Genomic DNA, 22,114 nt, shown 5'->3' with positions numbered 1-22,114 from the left:
TGAAAAGAAATGTTTAAAACTACTTTTCAGATTCAAATATTTCTTTCAGTTTCTTTTTTTTTTCAGTTTCAGTGTCAAATTATTATTTTTTCATAAAAATGTTTTCGAACAAACTTTATGGCCCCAGTTTAGCTCCACAGACCAGCCTCTCGATTCCAGAAACCAACCAAAGATCTGCTGGTTCAAAGGCTTCATCACCTGCAACAGTGTTAGAGGCTTTGACTAGGCCCCAGTGGAGCCCACAAAATGCTTGTTTTCTAAAAGAAAAAAAAAGAGATCTGTGCTGTGTGAATGTTTTTCTTTGTCTTGTATTTAACTTTCTGAGAAGCACCTCGGTCAATCATGTGTTTTTTAAAATGCTATATAAATAAATATGGTATAATATGGTATAGTCAGGTAAATGTGCCTTAAGCATTCAGATGCTGTTCCAACACATCCATCTATCATCATTCTATTTGCCATAACTGCTAAAACATTGTCAGGTTTGCTTGTAAATGAGTGTGTTGTCTGATGCCTACCTCCAGAGGGCATAGTGGGAGAGGCAGGGAATGCCCGGAGCAAGGTGTAAAGACAATTTAGGAAAGTCAATTAACCCAACATGCATGTTTTTGGAGGATGGGAGGAGGCACCTGGGTCTCCAAGATCAGGGAGGTCATACATTCCCAATGCAGAAAGGCCCTGGTTTGTATTCAAACCAGTTGTTACCAACTGTACCGAGCTGCAGTCCTCATTTATCACAGGACGACTAAAAATAAATAAAACAAAGTATGGTGACCTTAAAGAAATGTCATTAATTGTCGAAAATTTTAATTCTAAGGATTTAGCAAACTGCTGAAATTTAAATGGCCCTGGATATATTCACAAAATGATTGGCAACATTGCATTATGACCATTTTTAGTATTCTTGTGGCAGTTTAAACCGGTCTATATCTCAATTTTCCTAGATTTGAGTTTGTCCTAAAACCCCCAAAAATAGCCACAGAAAACAAATCTTGGTCCTTTTTCCCAAAAAGTATAAAGGCTTCATAAAATCTCAAACAGTTTTAAAGTGTCTATGTGCTGTGCAGAAAAATCCTGTTCATCTTACATTTTGAAAGATGATTTAAAAAAAAAAAATCCATATTCCGTGAAATGTCCCATTTTTTAGTGCCAAACTTAACCATGAACTCCATAATCCATTCATTGAACGGGGAAGAGGGGGATTTTCAAGTTACTAAAAAAACAACTAAGTATGGTTTAAGTAGACAAACCAAGTTCAAAAGGATCTGAAATTAACAAGCAAGCATCATCATCCTCCTCAACAAACAGGAGAGAGTAATTGTTGTTCTCCAATCAGAGGGAAATCAGAACAGAAATAAATCTGGCTGTTGACCAGCGAGCAAGCTGTCTGTGTTATAGTAACAGCTGCTGGCCGGCGATGAGAAACCTGAGCCTGAAGCCTCCAAGACCCAATCCCAGAATTCCCACACGCCCCTGATTATTTCAGCAGACCACCACACAAATACTGGAAAAGCAGGACAAGAGACGACGGTTACACAGGGATGTCTTCTTATCATGGTTGGACTTAGCACCGAAGGAAGATTGCATTTAATACTTTTGGTTTTCTTCTGCGTGAACGTTGCTGTTTGGACATCTGCACAATATGAGAGCTACAGTTTTAGGAGTTTTCCCAAAGAAGAGCTCCTTCCCCTCGCCGCTGCCTACGGACTGGCGCTGGACAGCTACGCAGCAGGAAACTGGACCGAATCCATCCGGCACTTGGAGCTGAGTTTGCGTTTGCACCGACTTCTGAGGGAAAGCGCGAGGCACTGTGTGATCCACTGCCGCAGCAGCAGCAGTCAAGACGAGCTTCCTGTCTCTGCAGCGGCCTCGGATCTCCAGGTCTCCTGGCGCGTCATGAGGACGGCGTCCTGTCAGAAGAGATGCAGAGCGTGTTTCCCCGTCCTGCAGCTGCCGCCTCCCGGCAGGCAGATCCTAGAGGAGTTCAGCAGGAGATCTCCGTACAGATATCTGCACTTTGCCCACTCAAAGGTGAGACGGAACTTCATCTGAGAACTGAAAAATAACTTTAGACATTTGGCAAGTCTAGGTAGTAGCTAAGTATACATGTCCCGAGGTAATATGGGCTGGAAATTACAAAAAGAAACAGACAGCGGTGCAAAACAAGTGAATGACCATCCACAGGGACACCCAGACGTCCCTCCCCCCAGCTCATTCTAGGGGATCCCAAAACATTTCCTGGCCAGACAGGCTATTAAGTTTTGGGTCTTCCTGGGGTCTCCACCAACTGGAAAACCTGCAAAAGGAGGCCCTTAGGGGGCATCCTGAGCAGATGTCCAAACCACTTAACCAATTCCTTTCTATGTGGGAAAGCAGCGGCTCGACTTTTTGCTCTTCAGCCCATCTCTAAAGTTGAGGGGGGAGCAAGAAAAGCCTTTCCTTTTTTTGTCCAGAAAATACCGTCATCTAAATGTGACAACAGCACCCCCTGCTGTTTGGTCTGTACCTGCACCTGCACATGAGTACCACTAATAAACTCCTAAAAAAAAGTACAAAACTTAATGTAACTGGAGTTTATCTTCAATATTAATGGCTTGATATTTATTTATTTTTTTTGCCTTTTGAGGTTCATAGCTAGTTAAAAGTTGACTTCAGGTACAAGTCGGGCCGAAAGTTTTTTATATAGTGTATTTTTCTGACTATATGGCACACCGTATTATAAGGTGCACTATACAATTTTGAGAAAATGTTAGGATTTTTAAGTGGCTTTACAAGGGAATGATGCATTTTCTTCTGTATTTGGGTGCAAAGAAACTATTTTGGCAGATAATCAACGCAGTAAATATGTTTAGTAGTTTGTTGTTGGTGTTTTTGAGGATTTTGCTGTAATAGACAATGAATAACCGCCAAAAATACAAGAGCTACTATCTGTGTCCAGCTGAACAACCTGCAGATGGCTGTCCCGTGTGCCCACACCTTCCTCCAGAGCAACCCTGAGGACCAGGAGATGCTCCAGCTGATGGAGGAGTACAAGATCAACTACGACCTCGACGGCTTCCTCGTCGACCACGAAGAACGGCTCTATGAGGTGGGAACGACCAGCTGTACTGCAAATGTTTGGGTAAATGATGCAATGCAATATTTGGAGAGAATAAAAGGTTTAACTCAACACCAAGAATAGTATTAACATCAACAAGATGGCTTCAGTGTAAGATGGCTTCAGTTGTTTTTTTTACATACTGTGGGTAAAACAAACTTTCACCATGAAGTAAGATAATGACACTTATTTAACCAAAGCAACAAACTCTAAAACATTGGTTAAACTCCAAAGCTTTTCAGAGTCCTTTCATTTGTCCACAACACTCTCTAGTGTGCTTAAAGCCCCAATACGTAACTTTTGACTTAGACTTAGACAACTTTATTTGTCATTTTGTATGTGCAGAGTGCATACAGAACAAAATTTCATTGCATACAGCTCATAAATTACAGTATAAAGTGCAGCAGTGATTAAAAGTAAACAATTGAAATGTAAACAATGCAGAAGAAAGAAACAGCGTGCGATCACAGTGTACAGGAGGGTATTAAAACCATTTGCATGTGCAGAAATTATGGTGCAAAAAGGCATTTGTGCAAGAATGCATTTAAAAAGCCCACATATTAGCCTAATTTGAGATGTATAAAATTTTCTATGTCAGTGTAAAGCACTCAACATGTATTAATGGTCTGTGTACGTAACTTGAGAGGAGCGGATCTGTCAATCAGAAAGTCGTGTGACCTACAGCGCCCCTTAAACATGAGCTACCACATGCTAGTGGCCTACAGGGGCGGCAAACGTGGAACTTTCCGGTCTAGGCCCCCTAGTGGTCAAAAGTTACATATTCTTGCTTTAATATTGTGACTAATTTCTACACAACGCATAGTCCTTCAACAAAAACAGTGACTTAGCGCTTTCTTTTTCAGGCTTCCTTTGTTAGCGGAGTGAAACTAGTCGACTCGGGTAACTTCAGCAGCAGCATTGAACGCCTGGAGGAAGCCTTGAAGCTCTACCTCCAGGAGTACGACCTCTGTCAGGCAGAATGCGAAGGGCTCAGTCATTTTTCATCCGACAGGGACTTCTACGCCCTATTAGCAGGCAAGTACCCGCAATTTAATTCTCAATTATCGCAACAGATGAAGCCAAAACAAAGGCTTTAGGTGCTGTAAATCCTGAGGCTCTTCTTCATAGAAGTAATAATGACACAGAGTTGCAAATCTGAACAACACATGCCCAACACCTGCCACGGACCCAGACTTATCCTCAACGGTCTGTTGCTGCTGTGAAACTCCACAGAGTTTGTACTTACACAGAATAGGTCTATAGTGTTATATTCAGTTCTATCTCTGCTTCTCTAGCTTCCATCTTTACAGGCTGCTGCTATTTTGCTAAAATATTTAGTATCTTATGATTGTGTATAGCACTTTGGTCCAGTGGGTGTTTAAAGTGATTTATAAATACAATTGGTATAGTATGGTAAAATATATAGTGCGTTCCATTTGTCATCAGTAGTCGGAATTATCGACCTCCAGGTTGGAAAATTTATCTGGAACGGCCCCTAAAGTCGGTATTGCGCATCGGGAAGTCGGTGCAACAGGATGGTACCCGACTTTGGCATTCATGATGACTCCTACTCGCAGCAACATTGAGTAAAACCTCCTACTTTGACCGATTGTGGCAGCTCTGTATTATTTATGTAACATTTAGTCAGTCTTACAGGTGCAACCTTTCAGTGTTCATCAGGAGGGATGTTTCAGCTGTTTATTTGCACAAAATGCCGCCTAGAACAGTGTTATTGTTGTTGCTATTGTTTTAACAATAGTGCAAGCATCCATGTTTATTCCTACTGTCCGATTAGAGGGAAACTGGAACGCAAACAAGTGAAGATGACCTCCGAGGCAAAAGGAGCATACCAAAAATACCTCTGATTTGGGAACCCTGGGAACTCTTATATGATTGGCTCAGGACCCAGGAAGTAAACACAGGCTACACACAGCACCATCGTTCTGGACTGTACCTCTAGGTTTGAAAGGAGAAAAACGTGACCAAGACATTGTTGATGGGGTTGTTTATAGGGAATGTTGCTTCCATCGCACGTGACAAGTGAGAATGATGTTAGTTCATTTTACAATAAACTGTACTTATTTATCCTTTAAATTCTCACAATTAGTTCAATTCACTTTTTAAAAATAGCGGGCAATGGGTTTATTGATGTGACAGAATAAAACTCAACCTTTGAAAACTATAAAATGTATTCCATCTCAGACGCCTTTCTGCTAATATATTAATAAATTATCCGAATGTAAAACTAGTTGAAAAACATTGGGTCTTGTTTAAGGTTTCCAACTATAATTTGAAGCTCACATTAAAATATGTAAAACTGTAAAAAATGTCTTGTAAGACCAGATACGCCTCTGAAGGCTATTTTGTCACGCCTCTCCAATTAAGTGCCATTTTTATTCTACTTTTCCCCACAGACGTCTACATCGACATGTTGAAGTGCAAGATAAAGTGTGAGGAACACCTAAAGCCCAACGTTGGAGGTCACTTTGTAGAGAACTTTGTGCCCACGCTTTACCACTACCTCCAGTTTGCCTATTACAAGCGTAAGTTCAGCACCAGTCAAGCTTTCTCTTACCTCCAACTCATGTTCTGTAGCCTGGGAACCCACCGGTGTAATTCTCTGAGCAGTGAACGACGGTCGCAGAGCCGTGCCCTGTGCGTACAGCTACTTCCTGTTCCTGCCAGAAGACCCAGTTATGAAGCACAACCTGCTGTATTATAAGGCCCACAGCCCACAGTAGGGTCTCCAGTCGCATCACTTCACACCAAGAACAGTAAGAGGAACTTAAAATAAACCAAAACAATAGATTTAGGAATGGTTTTTGGAAAATTTGACAAAACAGAAAATCTTTAGGTCTGAGTGAAGCAGTCCTAGACTCTCCTGTGCATGACGGTATACTGAAGTTATATTAGAAATGTGATAAACTCTCAATAAAATTAAGGAAATGAAGCACAAAACTTACACTTCAAAAGAAATAAACTGTTTAAATTGTGCTTTCATTTGGTCTCCTAATGGTGCTACCTAAACCTTCACAGTTTTAACTGAATATTTATTCATTTTTATTTATTTTTTTTATATCCATTGCAATGACAGCAATGATTCCAACATAATGAAAATCATCCCCATCTGTCTGTTGTTGTCATTTTCTCTCATCTAAATGATCTGTTTTAACAGGAGGCCCTCAGGTATTACAACCACACCGTCACTCAAAAACAGATGTTGGCATCTGTAGGAAAGTACTTGGAGACGAATGACGAGGTAAGATTGACAAAGAAAATCCTGTCAAATATTTTTCTTTATTAGAACAAACACATATAGAAAACTCTATCATGTCATATGCTTCAGTCATCAATAAGAAACGGGCTTTGCATTGTTTCTCAAAGGATTTTTGTGGACCAGAAGAAAATGCACTTTCATCCTCAGAGTCCCCCGATGCGGTGTTTGAGGGTGTGGGGGACTATGAGGAGTCCATCCTTGCAAACTGGAGGCAAACGAAAGGGAAAGGAGATGCAGGAGAGGCCGACGTCTGAAGAAGTGAAGAGGAGCAGTGGTTGCAGTTCCTCGAACAACTAATCAAAGCTTTACTTCCCCTGTTTGAGGTTTTTAAATCAATTAGTCCCCAATACATATGAAAGAGGCAAACATCAGGTAATGTCATGAGATTTTCCAACCCTCTGTTTAACAAAGGAGCAACAAGTTTTAAACCAACCCTTGTTTATTTTTTACGCGGCTTCCAATTAGACTTTTAAGAGATGTTTTAAGGGTTATAACTTGTTTTTTGTCCAGCCCTTAAGCAAGGTTGACAGCCTTTCGTACAGAGAGGCAAACAAAAGAGAAAGCATCTAAAGTAGTAGTTACAGCGAATCAACTACATCTCGGTTACATTAATAGGAAAGAAAATCCTATGCGAATCATCTTAAAGGGGTTTGGAAACTATTTAGTCTTCTAGGCATTTATATTTTGTTAGTTTAGACATTCAGCTAATAAATGGGAAGGGAAAAAAAGTCTAGCCTTTGCAACAGGCTTATGTTTTTACGTCTGTTGATCCAGTTTGAAATGGGTTTGTCATTAAAGTAGTCTGCTGCATGTAGACAGCCCTGGTTCTTTTGACTTTAGGAAAATCCTTTCCTTTAACGGGTCAGGAACTAGACTGAAGAAGTAAAAAAAAAAAAAAAAAAGGCAGTTGAACTCCAAGGAAAACCTTTGAAGACAGACATATTAAAAAAATAGAAACAAATTAATCTGTCAAGCTCTATTTGGCATTAAGACATCAATTCTTATTGCCACATTGCTAGACAGGACACTGGGGGAAAAAAAGGAAAAGAAAAAAGAAAGATAGAGACAAATTAGTTATGATTAATGACGTGCAGAAAATCAAATATAATTTAAAACTGAAATACTTAAACACTTTTTCCATAAACACACTAAAACACAGCAGATAATTTAGAGAAATCCTCTTAATGTAGCATTTCTTACACCTGAGAGAGATGAGGGACAACATGACATTTCCCTTTTTTTTTTTTTTTTACCTCAGACAAAACAAATACACCACAAAAGTCACACATATTCAGGTATATTTTAATATACAGTTATATAATTGTTTGCATTGAAAGTCAGGAGTAAATGGTGCCAAAATCCACATCCAACGACACGTGATCATAAACAGGAAACACAGTACGCCCCCGAGTTTTTAATCAAATCCGCCCTTGAATAGCAAGTTTCCGGGTTAATCCTGCCAAGCATTCAGCACACAGTTCTGATGGAAAAGGCTTTTAATCTAAGCTGCTGAGATGTTTCATGTCGCTGTAGGCTGACTGGCAGTGTAACTTGATTGTTTTTACTGGCAACTGCTCCGCTGGCCGGTTGAACGGTGTCAGAAGGCGACGTCTGATGAAGGACGACCGGACGCGAGACACACCAAGGAGTTCAGAAGGAAGTGATGCAAATAAAAACTGCTTAGCTACTTTTACTCGTTTACCCCGTATTAACAGCTCAGATGTTTTACTTTAAACAGACATCTGCTTTTTTTAACCCTTTGTATCATTTACTTCTTTAATTGTACTTATGTTTTTCTCTGGTCTGACTGCACAAGCAATTACATTTTGTTATGTTCCAACCACAAGCTTCAATGCAATTTATTGGGATTTTGATAAACAGATTGAAACAAAGTGGTGGACAATTGTAAAGTGGAAGGGGAAAAAAATAATATTTTTTTCAAACTATTTACAAATTAAAATCTGAAAAGTGTGGGGTGAATTAACGCTCCGAACACACCATCTCCACAGTGAATTTGGTGGTGGGGGGATGCTTTTCTTCAGCAGGAACGTAAAAATTGGTTAGAGAAGATGGGAAGATAGATGAGATACAGGACAATCCTTGAAGGAACCCTGTTAGATGCTGCAAGGTGTTCAGCTGGGGCAGAGATTCACCTTCTTGCAGGAGATAGCAAATTAATGAATGGATGGACACACCTTGAGCTACAATGGCGTGGTTTAGATCAACGGAAATTTATGCAGTAGAATGGCCTAGTCAAAGTCCAGAACTATAATTTCAACTGAGAATCTCTGGCTAGACTTAAATACTGATGCTCACAGGTGCTGACTGAATCTGAGCTTTTTTTGCAAAGAAGATTGGGCTAAAAAGCTTTAGATCTTAAGATAAGCAAAGAGACATAACAGAAAAACCTGCAACTTCACTGCACAGAAATTCAGGATTGAAATACTATTTTTTGTTGGATTTCACACAAAATCCCAAGAAAACACATTGAGTTTGGCAGTTTCAACATGACAAATAAAAAAAAACAAAAAAACTTGAGCGTCAATATTTTTTGCAAAGCACAGCAGGATATTTCCAGCCTGATATCTTTGTTGCACAGCCCGACGTGTTTAAATCTCTCCCAGGCGTGTACGGCACGCCACAGTCCTCATCTGTGGGATTTTTCTGCCCAATTGTTCAGCTGTAGGCAGGAAGAGGAGTCTAAAAGATTTGTGCTTCAGTTCACAGCGGCAGTGAATCACTGCTATCTAAACGAGTCCCTAAGCTATTTACAACAGCACCCATGTTTAGCTTACCTGTATGCAGTCTCATGAAAAAGTTTGGGAAGCCATGGCAGCCTGCATAATAATAATGCACTCTACTTCAAGGGCAAAGACAACTGTGGTATGTGGAGCATTTCCCAGGAACAGGCGAGTACTGAGGCGTTTTCTGCACAAAGAGTTTTAGCGAAGCAGTATTTGTGCATTGAAAAAAAATGAGCATCAGAGCAAGAATTTGGGAAATCGCGTAATTTTGCTAATTTGAATGCATGAAACAGCTTGATGCTGATTAGTTGCAACACTAATCTGGTTGGATCAGCTTGTTAGACTTCATAAACGAGTGTGTCCAAAAAAGAGGAGAGGTATTTAAGGTTGCCAATTGCAAGATGTGTTTCTCTTTGACTCTCATCTGACGAAGGACCGGATAAGAGCCACAAAGCAACTCTTAAAAGGAGTCATCACCTGGAATAAAGATTTTCATGTTAAAACTTCAGCTTGGTGTTGGGCCTCAGTCAAAGCCTTCCAGAAAATCAGGAGTGTGAAAGTGTGGGCTCTTTGTACAAACCAGAAAGAGCGTGCTCTCTATCAAGCGATATTGATGGCCCTCCTAGATTAACGACACTCGTGGAAGGATGCCAACGTAAGCCACGCTCACCTGTCGCCCGTCAATGCTCGTCTGTATGCTCGTCACATTTTGCACGCAAATATTTCGTAAACTGGGGACATGCCTAAGACAGGAGCAGCAGCTCATTCCAAGCGAAAATTAAGCTGCAAGTAAAAGTCTCGCACGTATACTCGTGAGAAATAAAAAGGGGTGTGAAAAAGGGTCAGACTGAGCTCTATTTAAAAAAAAAATAAAAAATTCTCCTAAAAAATGACTAAACAATAATTTAAAAGACATTTTCAGAAGGATAGTATACGTAAACTACCAAGTTATGAGTCCTTTAAAAAGATCTGAAAACAGATCGTTTAGTATCATGGTTCAGGAGAAGGCTACAAAAAAATAAAAAATAAAAAAGTTCTCATTGGATCTCAACTGTTAAGAATGTGGTCAGGTCATGGAAAGCCACAGAGACGGCTGCTGTGAAGTCCAGAGCTGGCAGGCCAAGAGAAGCACAGGAGCTGTACATGCCTAGTGGTTACAGACAAAACACAGATCACCTCCAAAGACCTGCAAGAACATCTCACAACAGACGGTCCAGCTGTGCATCGTTCTACAATACAGAGCCGTTTGCTAAATAAAACACTGGATGGCAGGGTGATGAGAAAGGAGGCCTTTCCCGCCACAAACAAAAAAAAACAGTCACTTGTTTTAACTCAATTAGACAAGCTGTATTCTTTCTGGCATAAAGCCCTTCAGGCTGATTAGACCAAAATTGTGTTTTTCTGCAAGCCACCGCTATATTTGGTGGAGGTTTCCTCATGCTGTACCTAGCTTAGAGACTAATAAGGAGGGTCGGCTGAACTCAACCTAACATCAACAAATACTTGGGGATAACGTTCAAGCATCAGCCTAGAAGCTGAAGTTTCGCAGCGGTTGGCTAGTCGAACAACAAGGTTTGAATAGCTAAAACGCAGTTTCATATCTACGACAGGCTTTCATGCAAGAAGAGGAAATACAATCCACCGTCACAGTCCTCTGACTTGAACGTTGTTCAAAATCTATGGGATGATTTAAACCAGGCTGTCCAAAGCTCAGCATCCCTCCGATTTAACTCACCTTGAGAGATTTTGTATGAAAAAATGGTCAAACATACCCCCATGTAGGATCCAGACACTCATAGAAGGCTATAGGGGGCGTATAGAGGCTTTTATACTTAGATTAATACTTAGTAGAGTCTACTTTTCAAATATCTGTAAGGGTGCCCAAATTTATGCGCCTGTCTAATATTGTGTGATGGATACCGTGTATTTTATGTTACTCCAATAAAAGGTAAAGTTGCAAGACAGGCATGACAAGATAAAAGGAAGTTGCTACTTTAACAGCTCAGCCAATCAAAATTAAATCCCCAAAATCAAGAGGGGTTCCCAAACCTTTCCATGTGCCTGTGTATAGATGTTTGGATATGGATTATACATTTTACATCAGGGAGAATCCATCCAGTCTGTCCCTACGTCCTCAGCAGAGACACAACAAGCTTCCTCAAAAGCCCCTGGAGCACAGATTTTCCCGTCAAGGCAGCATAAAAAGGAGAAGTTATGGCTATTATTGTGGAATGTATCACTCTAATCTACAGCCTGTCTGGACGGACCAAATACCAACACTCAGTAATAATTAGTGGTATTTAAACGTCTCTACTGCAGGTAAAGTCCCACTGAAGAGAGGAGATGGTGTCCCCTCCAGGAAATGAGAAGTGAGAGTCCAAACTATAGAGTCTGCGTCCAGAACCACGTGGGTTAAAACTGCAATGAGGACGAAGCGGGAGACGATGCCAACGACAGTAACGTAGAAAAATCGGTTCCCAGACAATTTCCCTGACTGCCGGCAAGAAGCTCGGGAAGCTCCTTCTTTCTCCCGGCCTCCCCGTCGTCCAGATTTATTTCTCCAGGGAGACTAAACTCAGCTGGAGTGAGAATCAACAGAGCCGGAGCAGGAGATGGTAAATAAATAAAAAAAAGGCCCGACGGCTCGTTTAGTGGAAGACGTCTCGGTTCTGTCACCTCAGAGGGGACAGGGAACGGTATGAGGAAGACGGGAACCGCAACTCAAACTCCCGAAGATCTGGAAACAAGAGAAGGAGTGAAGACAGAATGGGAAAGGAGATGAAGAAGAGCTGCGTAAGACTACAATACTGCCAATTATTAGAGTTGGAGACAGTTTTTAAATCAAAATGAAATAAAAATTAGAAAAGACAAAAACAATAGGTAACTTTTCTTTTATTGCTAGAATAAAATGTATCAAATAAAGTCAAAACAGGAGGAAAAAAAAGACAAGATACATGCTTGCCTTAAATGTAAAAAGTTTTACAGTTTTCATTAAAATGAAATCAATTCTGAACTTCAGTCGCAACTACACACAATATTAATTATTTGCGTTCATTTTTAACCACATAAATGCCTTTAAATGGTGTTTAAAGTATTTTTTTCTTCTTTAAAAAAAAGCAGACTTTTCCATCCCAGGTTAGCAACTCCGTTTTTTGGGGGTTTAATCCAAGCGCAGGAGTCACAAATTGGCAGCAACATCGATTCTGATCCAGCTTTTAATTTTTTTGTGCAAAGTTGTCAAAAAGTTGATTGATTTTTCCGACCTACCCAGGCAAGTTGGCAGATTTATATTGCACGACAAAATAACTTTACCTTGTGGAAACAATAAAACATGATTTTTTTTTAAGGGGATTTCAACACAAGAGAAAGAAAACAGATACAGAAACTTAAAAAAATTTATATGAAAAACTTGTTGTAAAACATAAAAAGATGAAAAATGAGAATTAACTCCAAAATACAACTCTAGTGCAATTTCCGTAAACACAGCAAAGGTTATTTATAAATAAAAAAATTAAAAGAATGTCAAGAGAAAATTAAATGATCACAAATGATGCCCAATTATTTCTTATCTTAATTACATATAATGTGATATAAATATGAATTGAGCGTTTTAGTACTGGACAAAAGGTGCAAACGAACAGAAAACCACACACGTCTATGGATATTTAAAAAATGAAAGATGAGTATAAAACCGATAATGAACAGAAAACCAAAATTGATGATGTTCCCACTGGGATTAGGATTAAAAATCTGACTCATACCGTCCTTTCCGGATGTTCCTGGATTGGCAGCGATCAAGGGGAGGAGACAAAGCAGAGAAACAACTCCAATGAGATCGTCAACCATCATTTATGCACAAACCACACTGGGAGAAACATGCACTGGCTTAAAAGCTTCAAGAATGAAGTGGTAAACAGGAATTGGAAGAGCCTCCAATCGTTTAGCATCCGTAGACTAAACTGCCACCACGGCTGTGTTCACCCAAGGACGTCTGAGATGACGACGGAAGATAAGAAATGTGCTTGTGCCTTTGGAAGGTGCAGGCATGCCACTGCAAAGCTGGCGCAGGGATAACAGCGAAGCAGGGTGTGAATACAGCAGAAACCAGCAGTGAAAAATAAAAGCTAAAAAACAACTGAGCCCTGCAGATTTAGTCTCATCAACTCAGGCTTGGGTGATCTGACGGTATCCTGTCATAGCAGGAGACAGGAGTAGCAGCTCATTCCAGCTTTCTACACCTGAATATATGTATGTTCCAAAAAAAAGGTAAAAAAACAAAGCAACTGGACTTGTTTTCAGTAGTTGAAGACGTTTCGCTTCCTCTCCAGGAAGCTTTGTCAATTCAAAAAGTCTGGAGTAATATGGAGTAACAAGCTTTATACAATTGGCAAACATTACTCCAGACTTTTTGAATGCGGTACCGCGCACGTGACGTCACCGTCTCAAGAGCAACGCCCCTTTTGCCGCTTAGGTAGGGCATACAGGAGAGAAAGCATACAGGAGAGAACGCACGGATAACAGATATGACCGACTTTACAGCCGTTAAACTTTCCCAAGACGGTTTCCCAGGCGCACGGTTTACTGGTCGCACTGTAGAAGAACACACCAACCTTCAGCTCAAACGATGGCTTGAGGTTCGAGGGCTTAAAAAGACTGGAAAACTGGCCGAGTTGATGAACGGTAAGCTTTGTTTTTTTTTTCCTGCGCGGTGATCATGGCAGCGTCGGCCGTTTTTTTTGTTGTTGTTTGCAATCACCGTCCAGGAATGGGTATATGTTTAATGTTTGTCTCATTTGAAATGTTTTTGAGTAAGCTATCCTGGTAGCAGGCTATCATGTTAGCGCCTGCTACCAGGATAGCCTATATGCTGTCATGGTAGCAGGCGCTACTTTATTAACATGTCGGCCACCAAAATACTCTTACCTTGACTTGATGTCGCTGGAATTGGGTCAGGATGTTCTTCGGTTGGGCCCTTTCCTCCGACAAAATGCTTGCTACATATGTACTTGAATTTGGTAACTTTTTCCGGGTTGAACTGTTGTGTAGGCCGACCGCCCCGGTCCCAGCGCACACATTTCTCCTTGGCAGTCTTGAAGAAAACATCCTTCATATACGGCCGATCAGCGTAACTCGGGTCGCTGTTGCACGTTCCATAGCAACAATGTTTAAAAACCATGGTCTTAGATTTGGAAAAAGCAGTCGTTTACCGAGTAAAACCTAGGCTAATGCACGTCTCTTACAGCGAAACAACGGCGGCTTTCCGGAGTTTGCCCCACTGCGTACCACGTGATGTGACGTCATCGTGACGTGTTTCTAAAAATAGCTCGCGCGCGGTACCGCATTGAGAAAGCTTCCTGGAGAGGAAGCGAAACGTCTTCAACTACGGAAAACAAGTCCAGTTGCTTTTTTTTTTATACCTTTTTTTGGAATGACCATGACCTGGATGACTGAGAATCTTCACCAGCAAATATATGCATGTCCAACAAACTTTAGCTCAAACTAAGATCTGGGGATTTAAAACTTTCTTGCAGGGCAATTTTTTTTAGTATATTCCAAAAATATTCCCTATAAAACTATGTCTGTGTCACTCAACATCATCAGGGGCAACATGTTTTGGAATAGCTAATGCTGGAGCGAAGTTCTTCCAAGATAAACCTACATGACTGCATGAATCAGATGGTTCTGCTTGTCCTGATTCCCGAGTACCTACTGCAGGACAAATGGACCTTTAGAAACGGACTCCTGCATCTTCCAGCGCTTAGACCTGCAATGCATTTTATGTTCTGATGCTTTTTAAATGCAGCCCGGATGAAGACCTCTGCAGGTTTTACATACAGAACTCAAAACAACTAAAATATTCAGCTTTTTACTGCATATAGAGCAGGCAACATCTATCAGTCGTTATTAAATCTAAATAAAACCAAAAGGTGGGTTGATGTTTTAATTTTATTTTTTATTTGGGAAAGAAATTACCAAAACTATAAAACCCCAAAATGTTATGTATACATTCATGATTTTTGGCCCAGCAAGCTATAAAGCATAAAAGGCTTTAGAATAACTTCATTTAGTGCCTATGAATAATCTCACAATGAAACATTTGAAAAAATATTCAGTGAGGGGAAAAAAAATCCCATGTTAAGATATTGTTTTTCATTTTTGCCATTGCTTCAATTCCCTCTTAAACAAGGCGTTTCTGCGTTGAATATCATATACTGCTCACAAAAATAAAGGGAACACTAAAATAACACATCCTAGATCTGAATGAATGAAATATTCTCAGTAAATACTTTGTTCTTTACATGGTGGAATGTGCTGATAACAAAAAATAAATAAATTATCATTGGAAATCCATGTTGCTTCTTAAGTGGACAGTTTATTTTCTGTGTGATTGACTTGCCGTTGCATTATGTTTTTTAAGTGTTCCCTTTATTTATTTTTTGAGCAGTGTACGTTTGATATCAGCCCTGCAGGCCATGCAGAGACTAACGAGCGACTGGAGTTTAATAAATCATAATTGATCATGTAGACTGATAATCATCTACTGCTCATGCAGCAGCAGCGTTAACGAGCCCTGATGGTCTCTGTCAGGTCACACCAGACACCAAAGCGAAGGAGCGTGAAGCGGCAGCTGCAGGCATGTTCAGAGGAGCACAGCACACACAGACACAGACATGCATGGAGGCATGCCAGGACTCTTACTTAAATCCCCAGCCTGTTCCCCCCAAGATTATTGCAGCTAGCAGAATTGCACCGGCGACCGAGCCTATTATGATATTGGTGCCACTGGGACCTGTGGGAGCGAAGTCAGTCGGTGAAAAGCAGAACAAAAAAAAACAAAACAAAAAAAAAGCGAGTTGTAGTTTCCTTTGATTTGTGTTGCAATGGGAATTCAAAGTCTGAAGGTTCTGATCAGGTCAAACTGATGTTTGGGAGGAAAACCTGAAGAAGCAATTCAAAACAATTTTAACAAATAAAATAATTTATCAACTAGATATGAGCAGCTGCTTTAGTGACAGACTTATACACCCTGTTTGTAAAAAGCAGCGCTACCGCAGGTCATTCATCCCTGCTGCCATCAGACTTTACAATGCTGCACTATAACTGCAATAAGTTGTGCAATAACTATTTAATACCCTGTGCAATAATCGTGTTAAATAAGAGACCTCAGCTGTTATAGTTACCTCACTACCTCACTTTTGTTCTTTACCTGGTACCACTTTAATGTACAACGTCAAATCCAGATAAGTCACCTAAATGTACATAAGTCATCTTAAATGTGTGCTTTATTTCTTTTTTTCCTCTCGATCCACAGTATATATGTGGACGCACTGTATATACCTCATGCACCTTTTCCTCCTTTTGGCACCTTCTCTTGATTATTGAGCTGATGTGATACATGAATTTCTCCACTGTGAGATCAATAAAGTCTATCTTATCTTATACGTCTTATTTCTGATTATTTACATTTGCTGTAGGTTCACAGTACAAGCTTGACTCAAATAATGTATGTTTATGTTTAGCTTAAACAGACAATTTAAGCCTTACAACTTAAATCTAAGGCTGCATCCGAAAACGTCTTTTGGGTAAGGACTCTTTAGCCAAAGTGGAAGTGCATCATGATAAGTGTTGTCTGAATAGCGCAGTCAGTAAGGAAGGAGGTAGGAAAAGGAGCCTGTATGCTTCCTATCATAGCTCCTTTAGCATAGGAAACTCACGATGTCCCTTACTGGTGTTAAGGGGCTATAAGGAATCCCACAATGCTTTGCATGACATGACGTATAAGCATAGCCCACCTCACAGAAATTAACGAAAATGTCCAGAGAGAAGAGAGAGCGTGCACTTTGTAGTTCATCTTCAGAAACCTGCAGGCCTGGATTTGACTCGCATCATCCGTGTGTGTTTCCGTCACATAATGACGGCGGAGTTAAAGGCTTTCCGAAAATCGGCACAGTGGTCCCAAGCTCCTTTCCTCTCCACAATAGAGTTCTTACTATTGACTCCATAAAAGGTCAAGGAGTAGGAGCTGCAATTAGAACGTTTCTTATGCAGCCGTAGCCTTAGTGCTAGGCTAATATTTCTAACAATGACTGACGGATCATTCAGTGCACATGCGATGTATCTATACAGCTCATTAATAAAAAATTTGCTTCATCCACAAGGCGTTTTACAGAGTGAACTATAAATACGACATACGCCCATTTCTTGGAAACAAAATGTGTGAAAACTTCTGATTCTAGGAACCCATTATTTTTAAATCAGATATTTATTCTTTAGAATAAACATCTAAAATGTGTCGGATAGCAGGTCAGAAGCAAGTTTACGCATTTACCCTGCACACTTGTTATTTCCTTAAGATCTCGCCTCTAACTTCTAAAACTCCCCATTAAAGCATTGATTGTTGTCGTTGCGAACGTGTTAACACACTAAACCTCAGCTTCATTATGAGAGGCAAGACGGCCCTGCGGCGGAGCTGAAAAGGAGATTAGAGAGTTCTTCTTTCTGCCCAGGATCGGTTGCAGAGCCGCTGTAGGAACCAAGCTCCAAACATCTTTAGGGACCCCCTCCCTAAATACATACCGCTACACAGCTTTTGTTTTTAAATTAAAAAATTTAATAGTTCTCCAACTAAACTCTGTCTTGTTTTATTGTATGCTACAAATTTGTTAAACTAGCCATTTTTCAGGGGATTCAGTTTGATCGTGGTTGGCAGGTAACTGGACTAAAAAGTCTCTGTGTGATTACCTTTGTGCTTCTCTGAGCCGTCTGGTGGGGTGGGAGAGGGAATAGGGTCAAACACGCTGCAGTCCTTCCCGGTGTAATCTGGATCACAGATGCACTTCACCTCGTTACTGCAGATCTGGGAGGAAACAGGAGAACATTTTTAAGCATCGCAGATTTAAAAAGAATCTCCAAGGTGTGTGGACCCCATTTGGTCCCCGTCACTGACGTGAAATGAGGTCAAGTGTTGAATGAATTGGTTTAATCTCTCTAATTTATACATTTTTCTGTCTCTTTAAATCTAAATCTGCAAGAACTTAGAATAATTTTGAATGTAACTATATTCAGTTTTAATTTTATAGCATTTGGGATCTGTTTCTGATTCATTCATGGAGTCCATCTAGCAACAAAAATGCATTTTCCAAGAATAAAGCAGCCGTCTTATTTCATAGATGGCCCCTGGAAGGTGGACCTTTGTGCCCAACACAGACTTTTGATTTGTGACAATCAAAGTAAATGGTATTTTTTTTAGAAAATGACCAGAGAGCCGTTTAGTTGTGCTGCATTGAGCTTTAATGTTAATAATAATTGAGCTTAAACAGACGTGATAGTCCTCATGTTTGAATGAGGCAAACGTTCTCGATATGTTAAAGCAATGGGGGCACCACGCAAAATAAACAAATGTTGCCTTTTTCTGTTTTACCACAACAGAAAAGGACGTATTTATGACGTTGTGACACTGTTCATGGCGGGATACCACTGGGACATGAGTGGGTTTACCATGGCCTTTGACCCATCAGAAGCCTGTGGTGTGCCCACATGAGCAGATTTGCTGGGGGTCAGGAGTGTGAGCTCACCCCGTGGTGGGAGCAGACGTGTGAGATCGGGGAGCCTGGGCAGGAGCTGAGGTTGAAGGTGGTGACAGGGAGGCAGCGGCGCTCCAGACACATCATGTTTGGCCCACATGGCGTCCCGTCCTCCACGTAGCCCAGATCCAGACCATCGTCCAGCACAGCGTGACCGCCTCTGCAATGCAGAGCAGTCGCAGTAAATCAAGCACCCTCGTTGTACCCTGAACCCTTTTTTCCCCTCCATCCTCACCTGCAGTCCATGTATCGGTTCTGGTGATGGACGGTCAGACTGGTGAGCCTCCCCTGCAGTTCACCAAATCTGGGCCTTTCTGTCACATTAGTGCAAAGCAGCAGCCCACACAGAACATCTCTGCATGACGAGAGTAGAAACAGCAGGAAAACATAAAACTCCAAGAAAAACATGCCACTCTGTAGGCTGAAGGTTTTATTAGGATATTCGTACTGCTTGTTGCACTGCACCCATCCCTGCCCACCGGGGCCCGGCCCACAGTTCCCTCTCTCCGTCCCCTCCGAATTCAGCTTTTCGTAACAAAACCTGTCAGCTGAGTCTGAGAGGGAAGCACAAACTCTTTTAGTCAACCACAGAACATTCAGTGCCTTGCAAAAGTATTCATACCCCTTAAACTTCTTCACATTTTGTCACTTTAGAACAACAAACCTTTAAAGTACTTTATTTTGGATTACAGTTGATAGACCAACATGGTAGCAACTGTGTAGCAGAAGGTTAAAAAAAAAAAAGTCACGGTTTTCCAAATTAATGTGCATTTGCTTCCAGCAAAGAACTATGTGTAGTGGAGGCGGAGCATCATGCTGTGGGGACGCTTTTCTTAGAAAGTTGATGGAAAGATTAAAATTAGCTAAACAAACCCTGTTAGAAGACCTGTTGAAGGCTGCAAAAGATGTAGAGATGGGTACGCGTCACATTTAAACCAATATGGTACCAATACTTAATGGTACTTTTGTGTGTTTATGTAGTAATAAATGTTAGTTTAATGGTAGAATCTCTTTTTTTTTTCAATTTAACATTAATTTCTCAATATATAAAATAGTTTGGATCTAGAAATGAACCTAATGAAATTATTTATTAATTTTAATACATTGTCTGAATCCACAGCACAGAAAACAAATGTATATTAAAAACATTATATTTTATCCCGCTTTGTAAATAGGGTGGGATACATTTGCATTGTGGGAAAGGAGAGGCTCTCCTCTCTGCTCTGACTGCTGCAGGGTTTCAGGACGAGGCAGCAGCAGATCTGTCTGGAGAAGTTGGAAGGAGATCACAGCAGCACTCGGCGATCTCTCTTAAGACAACGAACGATTGGTGACTTCTTGTGAAAGTAACAATAACACAGAAAAAAGTCATTAGATGGCTCTGAAAAGTCGCTAAATATAGAGAGAAATTCGCTAAATTGGCAGCAGTGAGCAGGTGCTTCCTCAGATTAGAAGTATTTCTGCCACTGACCTTGCACTTCGCCTCACAAATACTGCAGCGAGCGTAACCTGAATCACAATTTTGAAAAATTAGCAATACTTTCAACCGCTTTCTATCAGCCATGCTTGCTTTGTTTACTGGACCAGTGGCTGCTGACATCATCACGTTCTTGTGCATACGATGCTGTGTTCATGTTCAGCATGAAAAATCACCCATTCTTCCACTCCCTCAGTCTCACAATAATGGTTTAGATACCGAACAGTGCTATCCTTTGATTTTACTTGAATCAGTACCAATGGATTTAATCGGTACCTATAAAAGTACAGAATATGGTACCCATCCCTAGCTGGAGGTTTGACCCTAAACGTGCAGCCAGAGCTACAATTAATGTCTAAAATACCCCAAAGTCCAGACATAAAGCCAATTAATTAAAATGTGGCCGATTCACAGGCAATCTCTATTCAGTTGGACTGAGCTTGAGTTAATTTGCAAAGAAAATTAGGCAAAGTTTACTGACTGTAGCAAAGCTGGTAGAGACGTACCCCCAACAACTTGCTTCTGCATTTGCAAACGTTGCTTCCACGAGGTATTGAGTGGAGGTTAGGGTGGGAGGGGAGGTTTAAAAGAACGCCACAGGGTTAAAATGTGACAAAGGTTGCAGAAGTTCAAGGGTTGTGAATATTTAAAATAAATAAATACCATCTCCAAGGAGATTTAGAGTCTCAACCATTAGAGGGCAGCGTAGGGTCAAAAACAAAAGCTCAACATGAAACCCAGACTTACTGTAGCCCCACAGGGTCCGGCACTGGCCATCTCGGGTCTTACAGCGGCCCCCATAACACCGACCCTGATGAGAAGAGGTGGACGTCATATCAAAACAGAGAGGAAGTTAAACGCTTCACTGACTGCAGGACAATACGCATAAACATGCCATTTCACCTGGCCAGCTTCACATGTGTACCCATCCAGTTTGTGGACATTGTGAGGGCACTGAAAGAGACGGATCGGTCAGACATGCATGAGGTTTACATTTCGGCCTGTTCTCATAAGCAGCTGGCTCAACGTCCTTCATTCACCTGGCTGGAGTCTCCCGCGCAGGTCTCCGGTATGTCACAGTCATTCACAGCATCTCGGCACGTCACTCCTCTGAGCTCGTACTGGAGGATGGAAAAATAAGACAAAAAGGACACGAAAATGAATCAGTAGAAAACCTTCAACAACCAGACTCAACTCTGTTAGGAGACACTTTGATTAATGGGACTGAAAGAATGCATTAGTCTTATTTTAAATAACAGACAGCCAATCACAACTGTTGGACCATTAAGGTCTTCTGGCTCCAGCCTGCTCTGCAAACCTAGAACCAGAACTAAATAAGGAGGAGCAGCATTTAGTTCCTATGCTCCACTTATCTGGAACAAACTTCCAGAAAATTGTAAAGGTGCGGAAAGCCTGAGTTCCTTTAAATCAAGATTAAAAACACATTTGTTTAAGATTGCCTTCAACTGTTCTAGTTAACTGAATCACCACTTTTTTGTTCTTTTTTCTATCTACATTTTATTCCTACTTGCTTTTATTCTGGTTTATTTTGCTATATTTTAATCATGTAACGCACTTTGCATTGTCTTTGTTCTGAATTGTGCTATATAAATAAATTTGCCTGGCCTTGCCTTGCCTTCAGTGCTACATGAACGTGGTTTGACAACCCTCACCAGAACCTGCAGCAGAATTTACTGACATTATTCAATTTGTCTTTTCGGGAAAAGCTTCCCAGCCTTTCCACGAGTGTCTGCAGAACGTCTCAGATTTGCAAATGGTCAATAACATGTTGGAGATGAAATCTCACCTTGCAGTCCCTGCAGCAGAGCCCGTTGCTGCACATGGCGTTGTGGGTCAGAGTACACTTCTTACAGCAGCTGGCTCCATTTTGGCTACATTCCTACAGGCCAGAGAGAGAGAGGTCGCAGGACATGA

The 22,114-nt window shown here is 40.9% G+C and overlaps 2 protein-coding genes across 5 annotated transcripts in view; one reads left to right on the top strand and one right to left on the bottom strand.

The window, feature by feature from the left end:
- Window positions 1-1,482: 1,482 nt before the first annotated feature.
- On the top strand, window positions 1,483-7,163 carry LOC105919613 (endoplasmic reticulum protein SC65). Its single transcript, XM_036141834.1, has 7 exons — window positions 1,483-2,031; window positions 2,939-3,121; window positions 3,961-4,132; window positions 5,512-5,640; window positions 5,726-5,871; window positions 6,273-6,356; window positions 6,482-7,163. Exons 1-5 carry the CDS (start codon window positions 1,555-1,557, stop codon window positions 5,836-5,838), a joined length of 1,074 nt encoding a protein of 357 aa, XP_035997727.1. The 5' UTR covers window positions 1,483-1,554; the 3' UTR covers window positions 5,839-5,871; window positions 6,273-6,356; window positions 6,482-7,163.
- Window positions 7,164-11,024: 3,861 nt separating this feature from the next.
- adam11 (ADAM metallopeptidase domain 11) overlaps window positions 11,025-22,114 on the bottom strand; it is a 44,480-nt gene continuing 33,390 nt past the window's right edge. The window contains exons 17-27 of one of the 4 annotated variants that reach the window (XM_012854936.3): window positions 21,987-22,079; window positions 21,220-21,300; window positions 21,083-21,133; window positions 20,927-20,990; window positions 19,151-19,256; window positions 18,938-19,057; window positions 18,694-18,862; window positions 17,861-17,975; window positions 15,818-15,908; window positions 12,880-12,897; window positions 11,025-11,855 (exon numbers count right to left, since the gene is read on the bottom strand). In XM_012854936.3, the coding sequence (XP_012710390.2) occupies window positions 11,840-11,855; window positions 12,880-12,897; window positions 15,818-15,908; window positions 17,861-17,975; window positions 18,694-18,862; window positions 18,938-19,057; window positions 19,151-19,256; window positions 20,927-20,990; window positions 21,083-21,133; window positions 21,220-21,300; window positions 21,987-22,079 (924 nt within the window). In that variant the 3' untranslated portion in view covers window positions 11,025-11,839. Of the gene's footprint in view, window positions 11,856-12,679; window positions 12,898-15,817; window positions 15,909-17,860; window positions 17,976-18,693; window positions 18,863-18,937; window positions 19,058-19,150; window positions 19,257-20,926; window positions 20,991-21,082; window positions 21,134-21,219; window positions 21,301-21,986; window positions 22,080-22,114 lie in introns of those variants that run through there. The other 3 variants (XM_036141833.1, XM_036141832.1, XM_021311985.2) reach the window with 3 other exon arrangements.

The sequence above is a fragment of the Fundulus heteroclitus genome, chromosome 10, assembly GCF_011125445.2.
Source record: "Fundulus heteroclitus isolate FHET01 chromosome 10, MU-UCD_Fhet_4.1, whole genome shotgun sequence".
In the NCBI taxonomy this organism is placed as follows: domain Eukaryota; kingdom Metazoa; phylum Chordata; class Actinopteri; order Cyprinodontiformes; family Fundulidae; genus Fundulus; species Fundulus heteroclitus.
This window is presented reverse-complemented; position numbering and strand designations above follow the sequence as displayed.